A 16,991-nucleotide genomic window follows, 5' to 3' on the forward strand; every position below is an offset into this window, starting at 1 on the left:
AACACTGAATTCTCTCACCAATTTTCTTTATTTAAACAACTGTAAAATCCTGTTTTTGCCATAATATCATTTGGCTTTCACTTGACACATATGCATATTAAAAAATATGCCTCCTCTCTTTCCAGACCATGACAATTAGAGAAGTATTAATACCATTCAGTGCCAACACAATGGTAAACTGAAATACAAAGCTGGTTCTGACACCAGTGTCCATGACAAAGAACTCAAGATGATATAGAATAGACATATCATTCTTTTTTTAGATTATTGAAATGAAAAAAAATTTTAAAATTCTTACAGAAAACTCAGTCTAGCCCACTGCCATTTACTGAAGCAAGCACCTAAAATCTTTTAATAGAAAGCAGTTAGTCACTTGTAATTAGAAATAAAAACCTAAAATTAAAAAATAAATGTTATCAAGTCACAAATCGCTTTAATTTTGAAAAATGCTAATTTCACTCATAATAGAGAAATGCAAATTAATACTATATTAAGATACCATTTCTCCCTATCAGACTGGCAAAAGTAAAAAGCTGACAACACTGTCTATTGATTAGGCCACAGGGGAAAAAGATTCTCATACATTACTTACCAATTCTTGTAACCTAAGAAACCCAGGCAAAATATTCGCTTCCAAATCTCTTAGATACTCCGCTTTATCTAGAACCTTATTTAAAAAAAAAAAAAAGTAGCATCAAAATCAATTTGCAATGCCCTTTTACACATTTACAATTAAGTTACAAAATTACAAAAATTAATAATGCACAATTAAAGAAGTGAACTTTCTATGTTAAAAAGAAAAACTGTACCATGAATTTTTAAATGCTATTTAGATTTGTGGAAGATATTTTAAATAGATCAAGTAAGTTAGAAAACGGATTATTTATGACATGTCTTAATTCAAATTTCTAAATGGAAAATGAGTCACAGCTACATTAAAAAGGTTTATTTTTCAGGTATTCTACCAAAAAAATAATGATATAAGATGCTCTAAGGACATTTTCTTAGGTTTAAAGAAATACAGGTCGGCCCAGTGGCTCAGGTGGTTGGAGCTCTGTGCTCCTAACTCTGAAGGCTGCCAGTTCGATTCCCACATGGGACAGTGGGCTCTCAAACACAAGGTTGCCAGATCGATTCCTCAACCCCCGCAAGGGATGGTGGGCTCCGCCCCCTGCAATTAAGATTGAACAGGCACCTTGAGCTGAGCTGCCGCTGAGCTCCTGGATGGCTCAGTTGGTTGGAGCGCGTCCTCTCAACCACAAGGTTGCCGGTTCGACTCCCAAAAGGAAGGGTGGGCTGCGCCCCCTGCAACTAACAAGGGCAACTGGACCTGGAGCTGAGCTGTGCCCTCCACAACTAAGACTGAAAGGACAACAACTTGACTTGGAAAAAGCCCTGGAAGTACACACTGTTCCCCAATAAAGTCCTGTTCCCCTTCCCGAATAAAATCTTTAAAAAAAAAAAAGAAGAAGAAGAAAGAAATACAACCGTGTGCATTTTTTACTCCATTTGATAAAAGACAAATGTTCACCATGAACCAAAAAAATTACGGCTCTTTCTGATCTAAAAAAAAAGACATACATACAAGAAAACTCTGAATTTCATCACGTAAAACTTTTCTTGCTTGAACTTTAGCTGCATGCTAAACCCTGTTTAACTGGATAACAGATCATGTTAAGATAAAAATTTTTGTTCAGTGGTATGACAATGCTATTCGGTTATGTTTGTTTAAAAGGTACTTATCTTTTAGAGATATACAATATATATATTATACTATATACAGAAAGATATAGTATACATATATAGATTTATGAGTGACATACATATATGTGTAATACACATATGGTAGATACAGAATACATAGAATACAGTCTATTTTTTTGAATGATGTGATGTGATTCAGGAACAATGAATGGGTTACAGATGACACAAAAGTCTGGCTACATGTTAATGATTGAGGCTGGGTGACGGGTTCATTTGGGTACACTACACTATTCTGTTTATGTATTTGAAATTTCCATTTTAAAAAACCATTAAATTTTTTTTAAAAAAAACCTTTCTGAACAGGTCATCCATCTGTCCTTTAAAAAAAAAGATCAGTCTTAAAAGTACTATTTAAAATATTTACCCTAACATTTTTTTACTTTTTGTTATGGAAATTTTAAAATATACACAACACTAGAGAGACGAGTACCATGAATTCCCATATATATTTCACCCAATTCAAACAATATCAACATATGGTCAATCTTGTTTCTTCTATCCACCCTCCACTTTTCCCTCCACCATCTTGCTGGATAATTTAAAACAAACCCCAGAGATACCATTCTCTGTAAATATGTCAGTATGCAGCTATGAAAAATGAGCACTTTTTAAAAACATAACTACAGTATCATTATCATGCCTAGAAAAATTAAACAATATTCCTTAGTATCACCTAATAACCAGGATTCAAATTTCTCCACTTGTACCATAAATGTCTTCTCAGAGTTAGATTATTTGATTCAGGATCCAAAAAGGATCCATACATTACATTTGGTTTGTTTCTTGTTTGTTTCAAATAACACTTCTACTGAACCATCTTTTTTTCCTTTTAGTTAGGTCATCTGTCATGTAGAATTTTCCAAATTCTGAAACGCCTGATTGCATTTCTGTTGCGTCATTTAATATGTTCCTATATCCTCCATATTTACTGTAAAATAATCAGTAGATCCGGACTTTTGATCTGATTCAGGTTCGAGTTTTGGGGAAGAATACTTCACAAATAGTGCTATGTATGTCTTACTGAATTACATCAGCAAGCACACAAGACCTGGTTATCTTTTTTATGATGTTAAGATGGACTGACAGGTTCAGGTGTTGTCAGCCTGATCCATCCATTGATTATCAAGTTCCCCAGAAGCTTTTCTCCTAATGATTTCAGCATCAACTGATGCTCACTACCTATATACATTATTAACTAGGGACTGCAATTATTAATTAGAGATTACAACACTATAATCTCCTATGATTCTTTCTGCATTTATGGGAGGACATTTTTCTGGAAAGAGTTCTCCCTCATCCCCTATTTGGCTACCCAGAAATAAAGTTCACACAGGACAAAAGGAAGAAATGCTTGATTCTTCCTTTGCGTGCCTATTTTCAGAATAATGAGTGTATGCCTGTATTAGCTTTCTGTGGTTGCTATAATACATTACTACAAATTTGGTGGCTTAAAACAGACTAAAAATTTATTCTTTCACAGTCCAAAGTCTGAAATCAGTTTCACTGGGCCAAAATCAAGGTGTTGGCACAGCCATATTCCCTCCACAACTCCATCCCTCGCCTCTCCCAGCTTCTGATGGCTCCAGCACTCTGACTTGTAACTGCATCACTTTAATTTTCCAGGCCAGCATCTTCCAAGTTTCTCACTCTTGCTTGTTTCTGCTTCCGAATCTGGCTGTATCTTGTGTTTATGTGGTGTGGTCAAATCTCCATCTGCCTCTCTCCTATATGGACATTTGTGATTGCATTTAGGGCCTACACAGGTAATCCAGGTGAATCTCCCCATCCCAAGATCTTTAACTGAATCACATCTGCAAAAACCCTTTTGCCAAATGAGGTAACGTGTACAAGTTCCAGGGATTAGGACCTGATATTTTCAGGGGCCATTATTCGGCCTACAGCAGTATGCTAGTAAATTAAACTCCCGTAGTAACCAACGAGCTAAGGTTTTGTTTTTTAAGTATTTATTTAATATTATGAATTCCTGAATTTTAACGTCTACTGTGCTTGCATCCACTTTTTGAAGGTCAAATTGTCTCATCTTCGGCCAATTGAAGCCCCTTCAAAATGGCTTCTTTGTCTTTTTCCCTCAGCTTTATTGAGATATAACTGACACATAATAGTGTGCAAGTTTAAGGTGTATGAGTTGATCTGATACACTCACATATTGCAAAATGATTACCACCATGACGTTAGCTAACACCTCTATCACCTCACAAAATTCCCCTCTTCTGTTGTGATAACATTTAAGCTGTACTCTACTCTTTTAGCAACTTCCAAGTATATAATACAGTATTATTAACTATAATCACTATGTTCTACATTAGAATTCCCAGAACGTATGCATCTTCTAACTGGAAGTTTGTACCCTTTGTCCAACATCTCTCCAGTTCCCTTACCCCCTAGCCCCTGGGTAACCACCATTCTACTCAGTTTCTATACGTTTAGCTTTTCTAGATTCCACATATAAATGAGATCATACAGTATTTGTCTTTGTATGATTTACTTCACTTAGGATAATGCCCTCAGGATCCATCCATATTGTTGCAAATGATAGGATTTCCTCCTTTCTTATGGCTGAATAATACTTCATTGTTAAAAATACTATAAACTGAGGCTATTCAAAATGGAGCCACCATTCTTGCGGAACTGCCTAGCTTGTCTTGTTCCTTGAACCTTTGTACTTTGCCAGACCTTTACACTGGGCTAAAATCAACACTGTTTTACAAACAATTGTTTGTAAAGCCAGCAGGAAAGCAGACATCCTGACCACAAGGATTGATGATTATGGACTCTCTATCTGAAGACAGAATCAGTCACCAATCATGTATAGCTGAGTAGCTCAGCCTGTTAGCACCAACAGGAATTCTTTTTCTTTTCATGTAATTATTACTTTGCTTTTCTCATAAAAGCCTTTTGCTTTCACCCTTTAATAGAGATACTATTTGGGTTTCTGCCTAAATCTGTACTACCCAAATTGCAGTTCTTTAACCCCAAATAAGTACTCCTTGCTTCTCATTTCAGCTTTTTAATTTTAGGTTAACAATATATATTACATCTTCATCCACTGACGGACATTTAGGTTGTTTCCAGTATCTTGGCTATTGTAAATAATGCTGTAATAAACATGGGAGTGCAGGTATCTCTTTGAGAACCCGAATTCATTTCCTTTGTCTATATACCCATAAATAAGATTGACAGAATTTAATTTTAATTTTTGAGAAACCTCCATCCTGTTTGACATTCCTACCAACATTGCACAAGGGTATCCTTTTCCCCACATCCTTGCCAACACTTGTTATCTCCTATCTTTTCGATAGACGTTCTGACAGGTGTGAGATGGTATCTCGTTGTGGTTTTGATTTGCATTTCCCTGATGATTAGGGATGAGGAGAACCTCTTCATGGACCCGTTGGCCATCTTTGGAAAAATGTCTACTAAGTTCCTCTGCCTATTTTTTAATCAGATTATTATTTTTTCCTACTGAGTTGTACGAGATCCTTAAATATTTTGGATATTAACCCCTTATCAGATATATGACTTGTAAATATTTTCTCTCATTCCACAGACTGCCTTTTCATTTTGTTGATGGTTTCCTTTGCTGGGCAGAAGCTATTTAGTTTCATGTCGTCCCACCTGTTTAGTTTTGCTTTTGTTGCCTTTGCTTTTAGTGTCAAATCCCCCACCCCCCAAAAAAAAAAAAATCACTGCCAACACTGATATAAAGGAGATATTCTCCTGTTTTCTTCAAGGAATTTTAGTTTCAGGCCTTATGTTCAAGTGTTTAATTCATTTTGAGTTGATGTTGTGCATGGTGTAAGATACTAGTCCAGTTTCATTCTTTTGTATGTGGCTGTCCAGTTTGTCCAACACTATTTATTGAAGAGACTGTCGTTTCCCCAGTGTATATTCTTGGCTCCTTCGTCATAAATTAATTGATCATGTATATATGGGTTTATTTCTTAACTCTTTATTCTGTCCTATTGTTCTATGTGTCTATTTTTATTCCAGTACCATACTGTTTTGATAACTACAGCTTTATACAATAGTTTAAAATCAGGAAGTGTGATGCTTCCAGCTTTCTCAGGATTTGTTCTTCTTTCTTAGGGATGCTTTCACTATTCAGGGTCTTTTGTGATTCCAAAAAAATTTTAGAATTGTTTTTTCTATTTCTGTGAAAACTGCCATTGGAATTTTGATAGGGATTGTACTGAATCTATAGATCACTTTAGATAGTAAGAACATTTTAACAATATTAATTCTTTTGATCCATGAGATCCTCCGTCTTTTTTAAATAACCCTAGTAGTTGATAAGTCTCCTAGCTAGTTTTCTAATATGGCAAGATGTTCTAAGCTTCTCTTGTACATTTTCTACCAAGAACTGAAATCACCCTTTCTCCAAAGAAAGGGTGTTTTTTTAATCATTTACCCTTTATTAATAGATTATTGCAAATTATAATTATTTAAATTAGGAATAAAACTAAAATGTAGGTAATATAAAATTGTTTTCCTGAGTAGTACAAATTGTTTTCTATCTGTTTTATTACATAGACAGCTTGAAACAATATGAGTAATCAACTTATTTCACTCCTAACTAGTTTAGACAAAGTAAAGCTGAAATTATTTACTGATAAAAAGGTATAAATTAGTCTCTCCACTATGTATTCACATTATGAAATTTTCCCATCAATCTCCATTTAAATAACTCTTTGATTCAGGACACAATTTCAAATAAATTGGTCAATTTTTATGTCCATTTTAATATAGAACACAAACCTGGAGCATTAATAGTTCATTCTGATTTAATATAGTTAACCGACTGTAATTAATGATTTTATGTTATTCTAATAAATTATCCTCTTCAAAAGCAATTATCAGATAACTAATTCAGGGAAGTAAAAATTTTAATTCAGATGCAGGCATTTTTCTTAATAATTTACACAAAGGCATTCTAATAGACTCTTGATTTGCAAATTAGTTTACTGACTAGAAAACATTCTCAGCCACCTTTCTGTATTACTTCCTAAGTACTGAAGCTTACCAGTTCATATATTAGATAGCTGAACAGTCTATAGATTTACTCTAAAAAATGTTCTAAACTAAATATCTGCAAACTTATCCACTCTTAACCTTTAGTCAACTAATAAATACTTCCTGAATGCCTACTTTACTCCACTGGGCCTGACAAATGAGGAGGGCCCTAATTACTCCTTATGGCTGTTTCTAGAATATTGATTCTCTCTCCTCCCTAAAGACACACAGCTTTAAAATTCTACTTGTTGAAGCCATCCACGTATTCTTGTGTCATTCCTCTTCATTCTATAAATGTTGTTTTCTGAGTATCACTTCTCTAATACAATTCTTACATTTTTTGGATATTTCAAACTGACATAAATGGCCCGTTCTGATACGGTAGACTCTTAGTTCCTTATATTCCTCTCCACCAGTGATCTTGTCTCCTACCCTACCTCAGCGAAAAATCAACTTATTTCCTAGATCACTGGTTTTTGAAATGTGATCTGTGGCCCCTTGGGGGAGGTGGGGAGAATACCTGATAGCTTTTCAGGCGGCTGAAAAGGTCAAAATTATTTTCATAATAATACTAAAATATGATTTGCCTTTTTCACCATGTTGACATTTGCACTGATGGTGCAAAAGCAACGGTGGTGGGGGGCCGGCCCGGTGGCTCAGGCAGTTAGAGCTCTGGTCCTCCTAACTCCGAAGGCTGCGGTTCGATTCCCACGTGGGCCAGTGGGCTCTCAACCACAAGGTTGCCAGTTCAATTCCTCGAGTCCCGCGGGGGATGGTGGGCAGCACCCCCTGCAACTAAGATTGAACACGGCACCTTGAACTGAGCTGCCGCTGAGCTTCTGGATGGCTCAGTTGGTTGGAGTGTGTCCTCTCAACCACAAGGTTGCCGGTTCGACTCCCGCAAGGGATGGTGGGCAGCGCCCCCTGCAACTAGCAACGGCATCTGTACCTGGAGCTGAGCTGCGCCCTCCACAACTAAGACTGAAAGGACAACAACTTGAAGCTGAACGGCACCCTCCACAACTAAGATTGAAAGGACAACAACTTGACTTGGAAAAAAGGCCTGGAAGTACACACTGTTCCCCAATAAAGTCCTGTTCCCCTTCCCCAATAAAATTTTTAAAAGAAAAGCAATGATGGGTTAAACTAGAGCCTCCTTAGCATAACTCAAGGTGGTAATGGTGCCAAACTATATTAGTCACTATCTTCTTCACTATGCATTTACATTAAAAAAAAAATAGACTTCCTGCTTCTAAGAAGATGGAGTAGATGTACTTTTTCCTATTCTTCCTTCTAAGTATTACTAAGAATCTTGAATATTATATAAAACAAACAGGGCTCTGAAAGGTGGAGAGAAGGCAAACTAGCTAGGGACCTCAGAACTGGAAGAATGGCAACTCACCTCAGAGGAAGTAAACTGCCTGAGTTGTCTTCTGCCTGTCATATCCCTGATGTGGAGCTGAAGAAGCCAGATGAAGAAAGGCCAACTAGCATAGACCAAAAAGCCCCAACAAAAGCCTGCTCTCTCATCCAAAGGACGAGGAAAGGGCAGCTTAGCAAGATTTCCAGGACACTGCACTCTGCAAGTTTTCCTTGTACATCATTGATTTCTTTTATTATTATTATTATTATTTGTTTATTTATTTATTGGGGAATATTGGAGGAAGAATGTGTTTTTCCAGGACCCATCAGCTCCAAGTCAAGTCGTTGTCTTCAATCTAGTTGTGGAGGGTGCAGCTCACTGGCCCATGTGGGAATCGAACCAGCAACCCTGATGCCATGAGCACTGCGCTCTAACCACTGAATCAACCAGCCACCCCATCACTGATTTCTCTTCTTGTTTGTTCTTCCTCATCTCCTGAACACTGAAGGGCCACAGGACTCAGTCACTGGACTCACCTCTCTCTTGGTGACCTAATCCAGCTTCACAGCTCACAACTCCAAAAAGCATCATCACATTTGACCACAAACTCAAGTGTCCAAGTTCCAATTCAACATCTCTACTTGGACTTAACATGCCCAAAACCAAACTCCTGATCATTCCTCCCCCACAGGAAAACCCCACCTGCTATAGTTTTCTCCACTCAGATAACTGACAAGTCCGTCCTTCGAGGTGCACACACACTTCTGAGTCATTCTGATTTCTTTCTTTCTCTCCTCCTACAGACTCAACTGATCAGAAAATTCTGTCAACCCTATCCTCAAAATATATCCAGGCCACTTCTTACCACCTCCATTGCTACTAACCTGGTCTAAGCCAACATGTTTTGCCTAGATTACTACAAATGCCTCATAACTAATTGTATTAGTTTTCTAGGGCTGCCATGACAAAGCACCACAAACAGGGTGGCTTAAACAACAGAAACTTATTGTTCTGGAGAAGTCCACAATCTAGGTGTTGACAGGCCCACGCTTCCTCTGAAGGTGCTAGCAAAGAATCGGTTTCACATCGCTCTCCTAGCTTCTGCTAGTCCCTTGCCTTGTGGCAGCGTAACTCCAATCTTTACATAGCATTCTCCCATGTGCATGTCTGTCTCCAAATTTCCTTTTTATAAGGACACCAGTCATACTGGATTAGATGCTCAATCTAGTCTGGTATGACTTCATCTGAATTAGAACTGCAATGACCCTATTTCCAAATAAGGTCATATTCTGAAATATTAGGGGTTAGAACTTCCGCATATGAATTTCTGGAGTAAACAAGTCAACCCATAACACTAGTCTTCATGTTCCTATCCTTGCACCTTTCCATTGATTCTCAACATTACCACTCTCCCCATTAAACTAGTCCAGCCACAATGACTTCCCTGATATCCTTTGAATACACAAGGCATGTTCTAATCTTCTTTGTACTCTTGTGTAAATCTTTTTGCTTGGAATACTGTTGTTTTCAGAAGTTTTCATGGCTTACCCCTCATTTCCTTCAAGTTTCAATCCAGTTATCATCATCTCAGTGAGATCTTCCCTGTCTTCCCTATTTAGGAAAATAACTATTCTCCCTCACCCACCTGATTCTCCCTTACTCTATTAATGTATCACATCTGACACAGTACATATTAACTTGCTTCTTATCTACCTCAACTAAACTATAAGCTGCAAGTGGGCAGAGATTATTTTTTCCCCTGTTCTATGGCCAGTACCTAGAATAGTGCCTGACATACAGGAAGTGCTCAATAAATATTTGTTGAATAAATGAATGAAATTAAAAAGTGGAAGGAACTGTTTTATACATTTAAGGAAATGCAAGGATAAATAAGATTTGGTCCCTTCAGTGAGTTTATAACTTACTGTTTTAATAAAGCTTTATATTAAAATTCAATTCCAGTTCCCGAGATAATCATTTTTTAAAAGGTTAAAGTAAAATTCACGACTGTAAAACACATTACACATTTTCAATAAACTGCTAGTCATTTTCACATTGATGTTAGTACAATTCAAAACTTAGCCAGCATAAAATCAGTGATTCATCTTTCCCCACAAACCTACCCCATACACAATCAACAGGTTTGATCTTTGTTGTCTCTTGCATTTTTTTCCTTTCTGCATCTCCTGCCTTAACTCTAGTCCAGGCCCAAATTTCCTCTAAAGTAAACAGCTACCAAAATCTCAAAACCATTCGTCCAGCCTTCAGTCTTTCACCTCCTCCAAACCATCTAATCAACATGCCTTCAGAGTAATCTTCCTAAAGCATGTTTGTTGCTCTAAAATCTTCACTATCTCTTCTTACTACCTCGAAAATGAAATAAAGTGTTTTAATATAGTTTTCAAGACACTCCGTGATCTGCCACCACCTACATTTCTAGACTTTTTCTCCCTTCATATTTACAACCCACTAAAACTAGACTATTTGCCATTCCTGGGCTTCCATTCCTATCGGCATGCCTTTGCTTATATAATTCCTCCATCTGAAATTCCTATTGTTCAGTTTCTTCCTACAACACCCTAATCACTCTTTTAGTTCTATCTCAAGTGCTAGCACCTCTGGAAGCTGTATCGGATGTACCTAAGTCAGTACTTTACATCTCATGGTTATCACTTACCACATTCTGTATGTAGTCATCTGTCAGTATATGCGTCATAACTCTTCTATTAAACTGAAGCTCCCTCTGGATAAGAAATACATCTAAAACATTTTGTATTCCAAGAGCACCTTGCATAGTGCATTGTACGTAATGAGACTCAAAACAAATATAAGAAAACTGAGCTAATAAACCAGTTTTCAAATGAGAGATGATTATAATTAAATTACTTACAATATATACGGTCTGATCCTTGAGACTTTTAGCTTTGGTTACTTGTTTAAATAAGTGAACAAAGTCATTAAATGTGTCACAGGTTATTTGAGTAGAACATCTATCCTCTGAAGAACTGAACCGATTCAACTTGTTTAAAATTTGTTCCAAAAGCAGCCTCAAGGTAAAGCATTCAACACAATTCACAAAGACATGTGGGAGCTGAAAACAAAGCACAAAAAAGTATAAATAGAAAACACATATATACAATAATAGTTCTGCTAGATATTCCCTATTTACCCTTCTAAACCTATGCCCCACCATTTTCCAACATGCTCTGTGTCTGAGCAGTCTGAACGCTACACATGGTATCGCTCAGACTCTTATTTTCCAGCACTGGTTGGATTCAGCCAATGGGAAGAACCAGCGGAAAACTGAAGAGTGATAACAAAGAGAAGCTGAATATTTATTCCCTTGATTCCCACCCCTACCCCTCAGTGGTCCAGTTTGACAGCAGCTACGACCTTCTACCAAAGGCCACAGCTCCAGCGGGGCAGCCCTTAGTGGAAGGCTACAGCTCTTGCTGGGGTCTGGTAATTGTTCCTTCCTGTGGCCAGTTCAGATCTGGGAGAGGTAAAGGTCCTCAGTGCTTCACCATCCCTTACTGATTCCCTTAACCTTTCTTCAACCTTTGTAAAATATAGTCCCTTCGTTAAACTCACTTCAATTATTTGAGTTTGCCATTTCTTTCCTATAGGCATTCAAAGCAAACTTGTATTTTCTTCTAAAGAATTCTTATAAGAAAACCCAAGTACATTTGAATGTTAAAATTCTCAGGAAATTTTATAGTTATAATTTTAAGATAATAATTTTAATGATGAATGAACCTAGATCAAAAAAGAATTTTAAGAGTTAGAAACCATAATAATCCTATGAGGACTGAGACTTAGCTCTTCATTTAGGGAACTATCAAAATGGAGGCAATTCCTGAAGTAACCAGGAAACAAAAGACTTGCTCACAAATACAGTCTCTTTTCAGGGTGAAATCACAAAAGCAGTACTGATCATTCAGAGGAAGATAACTTGTAGCATCTGGGACAAATAATGGAACCTCTAACTACATTTAGAGATACTCTAAAAACCTCACCCAATAAGGAGGCTTTTCTTTCTCTGAGTAATGGTTTAACTAAGGCTACATTACGTCTACTTCGGCACAGTTTCACCGGCATGTGCTGACCTCCTTGACCCCCATTACTTTATGAACCAGAGTCCACAGATCTCTATTATGAATAGGTGTCTGGCTTACTACCATCTGTGTACTACACATGACCTTTAATGGCAGCATATTCTAAGCATCTCTTCGTGTACCTGTACCAGAAGTAGGAATAATCATCATTTATTAGAAAGATTAAAGAGCAGCAAAAATTATGTGTTAAAAAATAAAATATACCCCTTAAATATGTGACTTCCTGAGTCGGTTTTCACGCTTTTACTCTACATACATACATTTGGACACTTCATACACAGGGTTCTCAAATGCAAATGCCCGATACAGACCTTGTACACTCAGATTCTGGAATCTGGTATGAAGCCCAGGCATCTGTATTTGTAAAATGCACAGGTGATCTTAAGGATCAAAGGCTAAAATTCACAAGTTGTATGTGCCAAGCGTGTGCTTGGTGCTGAGGATAATCTCAAGAAACTCAGTCTTGAGCCAGTGAAACACAAATACAGTATCACAACTGAAAGGGCTCTAAATATTATGACAGAATTAAGCACAAGCACTGAGGTTGCGCAACAGAGGAGAATCTAAAACACCCTAGGAAGTCAACAATGGCTTCCCAAAATATAAGAACACCTAGCAAAATACATAAGCATTTGCCAAGCAATACGGTAGTAGAGGCCGAGTGAGTGAGTACAGGAAAACCATTCCAAGTGGAAAGAGCAGTATGTGCCCAGGCTTGAAAGTAAGAGAGCAGAAACTGTTAGTCGTTCAGTATACCATACAAAATATGCACCTCCAGAGCTAGAGCTTGGGACTGGGGTTAGCAAACTGCAGCCTGTAGGCCAGCCACATTTTGGTCAAGTTGTATTAGAATACAGCCATCCATACCTATTCAGATTGACACTATCCACAACTGCTTTCACACTAAGGCAGAGTTCAGTAGTTGTGGTAGAAACTATACAGCCTACAAGCTTACAATATTTGTTACCTGACCCTTAAGAAAAAGTTTGCCCATCCTGGCTTAGAACATGAAAGACAGTACAGCAATAATCATTAATAATAGCAGCTACCCTTATTGAATGCTTACTATATATTAAGTACTGTACTAAGCACTTTTTGTATCAACTCGTTTAATTCTCCCAACAATTCCAAATGTTGTCACTTTTAGCGCTACTTTTCAAATGGGGAAAAAAACTAAGTGGTAATTCCAGAAGCAGAACATGAGTCTGCCAGACTCTACAGCCCAAATTCTTAACTATTACATTATGAAAGTTAAACTGAATTCAGCTCATGAAAGGTCTTATGTATCAGACAAAGCACTTGAATATTTTCCTAATGATCTTAAGAGAGATTTTCATAAACTAGTGACAGGGTGAAGAGTGAATTACACTGAGGAGACTGTTGCAGAAATACAGGGAAGAAACAATGGTAAGTGAAATGGAGATAGTTATGGCTGTGATTAAAGGTACATGGCGTCAAGACATTAATAATGTAGAAGGAGTAGAACATGTTTACTGCTTCGATTTACCATGAGAGTGAGGATGAGGAAAGAGAAAGTTTAACAGCTATGTGAATATCGATCGATACCCTTCACTGTGATAGGCATTATGGGAAGAAAGGTATGGTAAAAGTGATATATTCAGTTTCATATTTGTGGACATTCAGATTTACCAGTATCAATATTATAAATACAACAATGGAAAATAAACAGATTTTAATAGTTTTTTAAAAATTTATCCTCATGTGTGTTTTTTCCCAAATATTATCAGCTAATGAAAGTTAGAAATAAAAAAATCACTTTCTAACATCAAGGCTCAAGTTGTCTAATAATCTTTTCTGAAGCTTACAGTCTTTGAAGGTATTTAAACAAAAGTTGGTCAGAAATGTTTTATGTAGATGACATTCCTTGAGAGAAAGGTAAACTGGACTAAATAAGCTCCCAGATCCCTTCCATTTCTAGGACTCAGTAAAAATCAATTAACATTGAGTTTATTTAGGGTTACTCTTACCTCTAAAGTTTTCAACAAAGTTTGTGTTACATAGGTCTTTCCACTGGCAGTATGTCCATAAATAAAAATAGATGGGAAGCTGAAATGATGTCTCTAGAACAGAAAAGAAAAATTTCAATCTGCACGTGCAAAACAGAAAATAAGCATTTATCAATTCGTGAGAAAGTTTCATGTAGTAAAGTAAAATACTGAATACAAATTATTTCAAAAGTGAGCATTCAGTGGAGTCATCACCACACTTTGTACCTAAATTCAACTCTAAGCAGTTCCTCTGTTAAGAAATTAAACTTTCTAAAAAATTATATTTGGCATATTTATTATATTCTACCTTATTATATATAGTTATAATTTTTTATCATTGTACAGATTTATATATACAAATTCTTGTATTTTCAAATTTATAGGAGATTTAAGAGGTTTTCCAAGGATAATTCTGACCACACTTCATTTTTATTTTAACCCTTTTGTAAAGAATCTAATCCCCACACAGGTTGCAACTGCATTATACATTTTAAAGCTCTAAAACTAAACAAATGTAATCACAGGGTTAGAAGGATTTCAGGAGTCCTCTGTTCTTAGGAAAACTTACAGAATACTTTCAAGTTATGCATACTAAATTGCCCTGGCCTAAATGTATACATTTCATCAAATAAAACAACTATGAAGTCTACATAGCACATATTTCAAAGTACATATTCATAAGATCCTCCAGTAATATATTAAGAGTAAGCTGCCTAGTGAAAAGTGATACTACAAATATGCTTCAGTCATTCAATGCACATTTAAGTGCTGTAAACCATGATACGCTGAAGAGTATAAATATCAGTTAAAGACAAAATCTGCTTTGAAGGAGCTCGCAGTCTAGCCGGAAGACATACATTTTAAAAATAATTACAAGAAAATTGGATGATGCAACTTCCATGAGAAAGTAGTCTATGAGCGTCACCTACCTCTACAATAGTAGTCACAAACATTTATCACATTCTAGCCACTCAGTTATACATTTCCTCTTGCAAGACAAATTGGAAATCAGATTTATACAGGAAAAAACTTTCTAAATGCCATATGCCTAATGCAAAAGCAGCCCAAACCCTAAAAATAAACTAAAAATGGGTGTTTTAATACGATAATCCTTTTTGGAAAGTGTATGTAAAAATCCTGTAAATTACCTAGCTCAAAAATTCTGTCCCAAAAATTAAATGCATGCTTGCTGAACATCTCTGTTATACAAATACTATATTCCACCTCTAAAGAAAAGTTCAAAACGTCCGTCAGAAAATTTTTTCAAGCTCCACTAGAACTCTTCCTTTATGGAATCCTGACACACTTGTCCGCGTCCATTATTTGGTGCTTAATAATAGCCCTCCTTATAACATCTTTCTTATTGTTCCCTAGAACTAAATTGAACTCTTGCATTGTTATTTAACCTTTCACCTTCTTCGTAAACTCCCCAATATAAACTTTAATAGCCAGGATCTGGCACAGTGCCTGACATAGAGAAGGTGCTCAGCATTTATTTGTTGAATAAATACATCGGCTTAAAAATATTAACTAGTTTTTAGCATCTCCCACGTACACAGCACCTTGCAAAAAAGTGATGTTAAACATGATCTGCAGTAAGAGAAGAGGTCAAAACCCTTTCGGTGAGCCATACCGCATCTCTATTTGCCAATATTCTTTCTCAAGAGGACCACTTCTGGTTGGAGTGATCTGGGAAAAGCCGCTGAATTTTTAAACCTGAAGCACTGCTTTGGCCCTCACTGATCTTGAAAACCACCACCTATATATATACACACTTGACTTACACCAACTACCTCACTGAAATGTGCGAACTTACATTTGAATAAATGACACACACCTGTGGTTTAAAATCCTGTTCAGTTGGGTGAAAGTAAGAAGCAACCGCTAGTGACTACTTTGGGCTAACACCATCTCCAAAGTGCGGCGTGTCCGTAAAAGCACACGTCGTGGGCTAACATTCTGCAGGGCAGGCCCATCCTGCTGTGCAGTTTCCTTTTAAAGGGGTTAACACAAGTTATTTTGGGAGAAGGAGTGGGGTAGACCTACAACACCCCCTAGCTCAACGCAAAAGATGTTCTCAATCCAAACACACACACAAAAGGAACACGTCGCAAGACCTCGAAAACGTTTGTCTCCGGGATCTGGAAAAGATCACCTGACCACAATACCTCTCCAAATAGAGACTGCAAGGTGGACACTTGGGACTCGCGACAAAGCACCATGTTTTCCAAGTGAGGCATTCTGGCGGCTACCAGGGGACAGTAGAGCCGCGGCCAGCCGGCGTCCCGACACAAGCCGAAGCTTCACCTCCACACCGCGAGCCCCTCTCCCGCCGGAAACCCGACCCGCGGGCTTGTGGGAGGGGCCGGCGTGCTCGTGCGTCGGTGTGACGTCGACTCGCACGCGTAGTTTCGCCCCGCCTTAGTCTCCAACGGTTCGAGGTAGCTGGCCTTGGGTACTTATCTGCAGGGCAGTTTTGCCGTGGCTGCTGCCTGGGGGTGGGCGTCTCCAACTGCGTCCTTTGCCACCCAGAGGCCGAGAGGACGCGGGGATGCGCAGAGATGCAGCTGAAAAGAGCTAATTGGGCTCAGTGGCCCGCGAACCCTTGGCTTCTGTTTTCCCTTCTTGAGGCCCCAAATTTAGAAACTTTGAGAATGCAGGAGCTTTCGCCCTGGAGCCCCACGCAGGAAGGGAAGGCAGGCGTGGAGC

At 37.7% G+C, this 16,991-nt stretch overlaps 1 protein-coding gene across 1 annotated transcript in view; it reads right to left on the reverse strand.

The window, feature by feature from the left end:
• Positions 1–16,635, reverse strand: part of ORC5 (origin recognition complex subunit 5) — a 77,398-nt gene extending 60,763 nt beyond the window's left edge. Inside the window, exons 1-4 of the mRNA XM_033088792.1 lie at positions 16,451–16,635; positions 14,262–14,354; positions 11,049–11,249; positions 593–667 (exon numbers count right to left, since the gene is read on the reverse strand). Of these exons, the coding sequence (XP_032944683.1) occupies positions 593–667; positions 11,049–11,249; positions 14,262–14,354; positions 16,451–16,522 (441 nt within the window). The 5' untranslated portion in view covers positions 16,523–16,635. The remainder of the gene's footprint in view (positions 1–592; positions 668–11,048; positions 11,250–14,261; positions 14,355–16,450) is intronic.
• Between the last annotated feature and the right edge of the window lie 356 nt (positions 16,636–16,991).

The sequence above is a fragment of the Rhinolophus ferrumequinum genome, chromosome 20 (assembly GCF_004115265.2).
Source record: "Rhinolophus ferrumequinum isolate MPI-CBG mRhiFer1 chromosome 20, mRhiFer1_v1.p, whole genome shotgun sequence".
NCBI lineage: Eukaryota > Metazoa > Chordata > Mammalia > Chiroptera > Rhinolophidae > Rhinolophus > Rhinolophus ferrumequinum.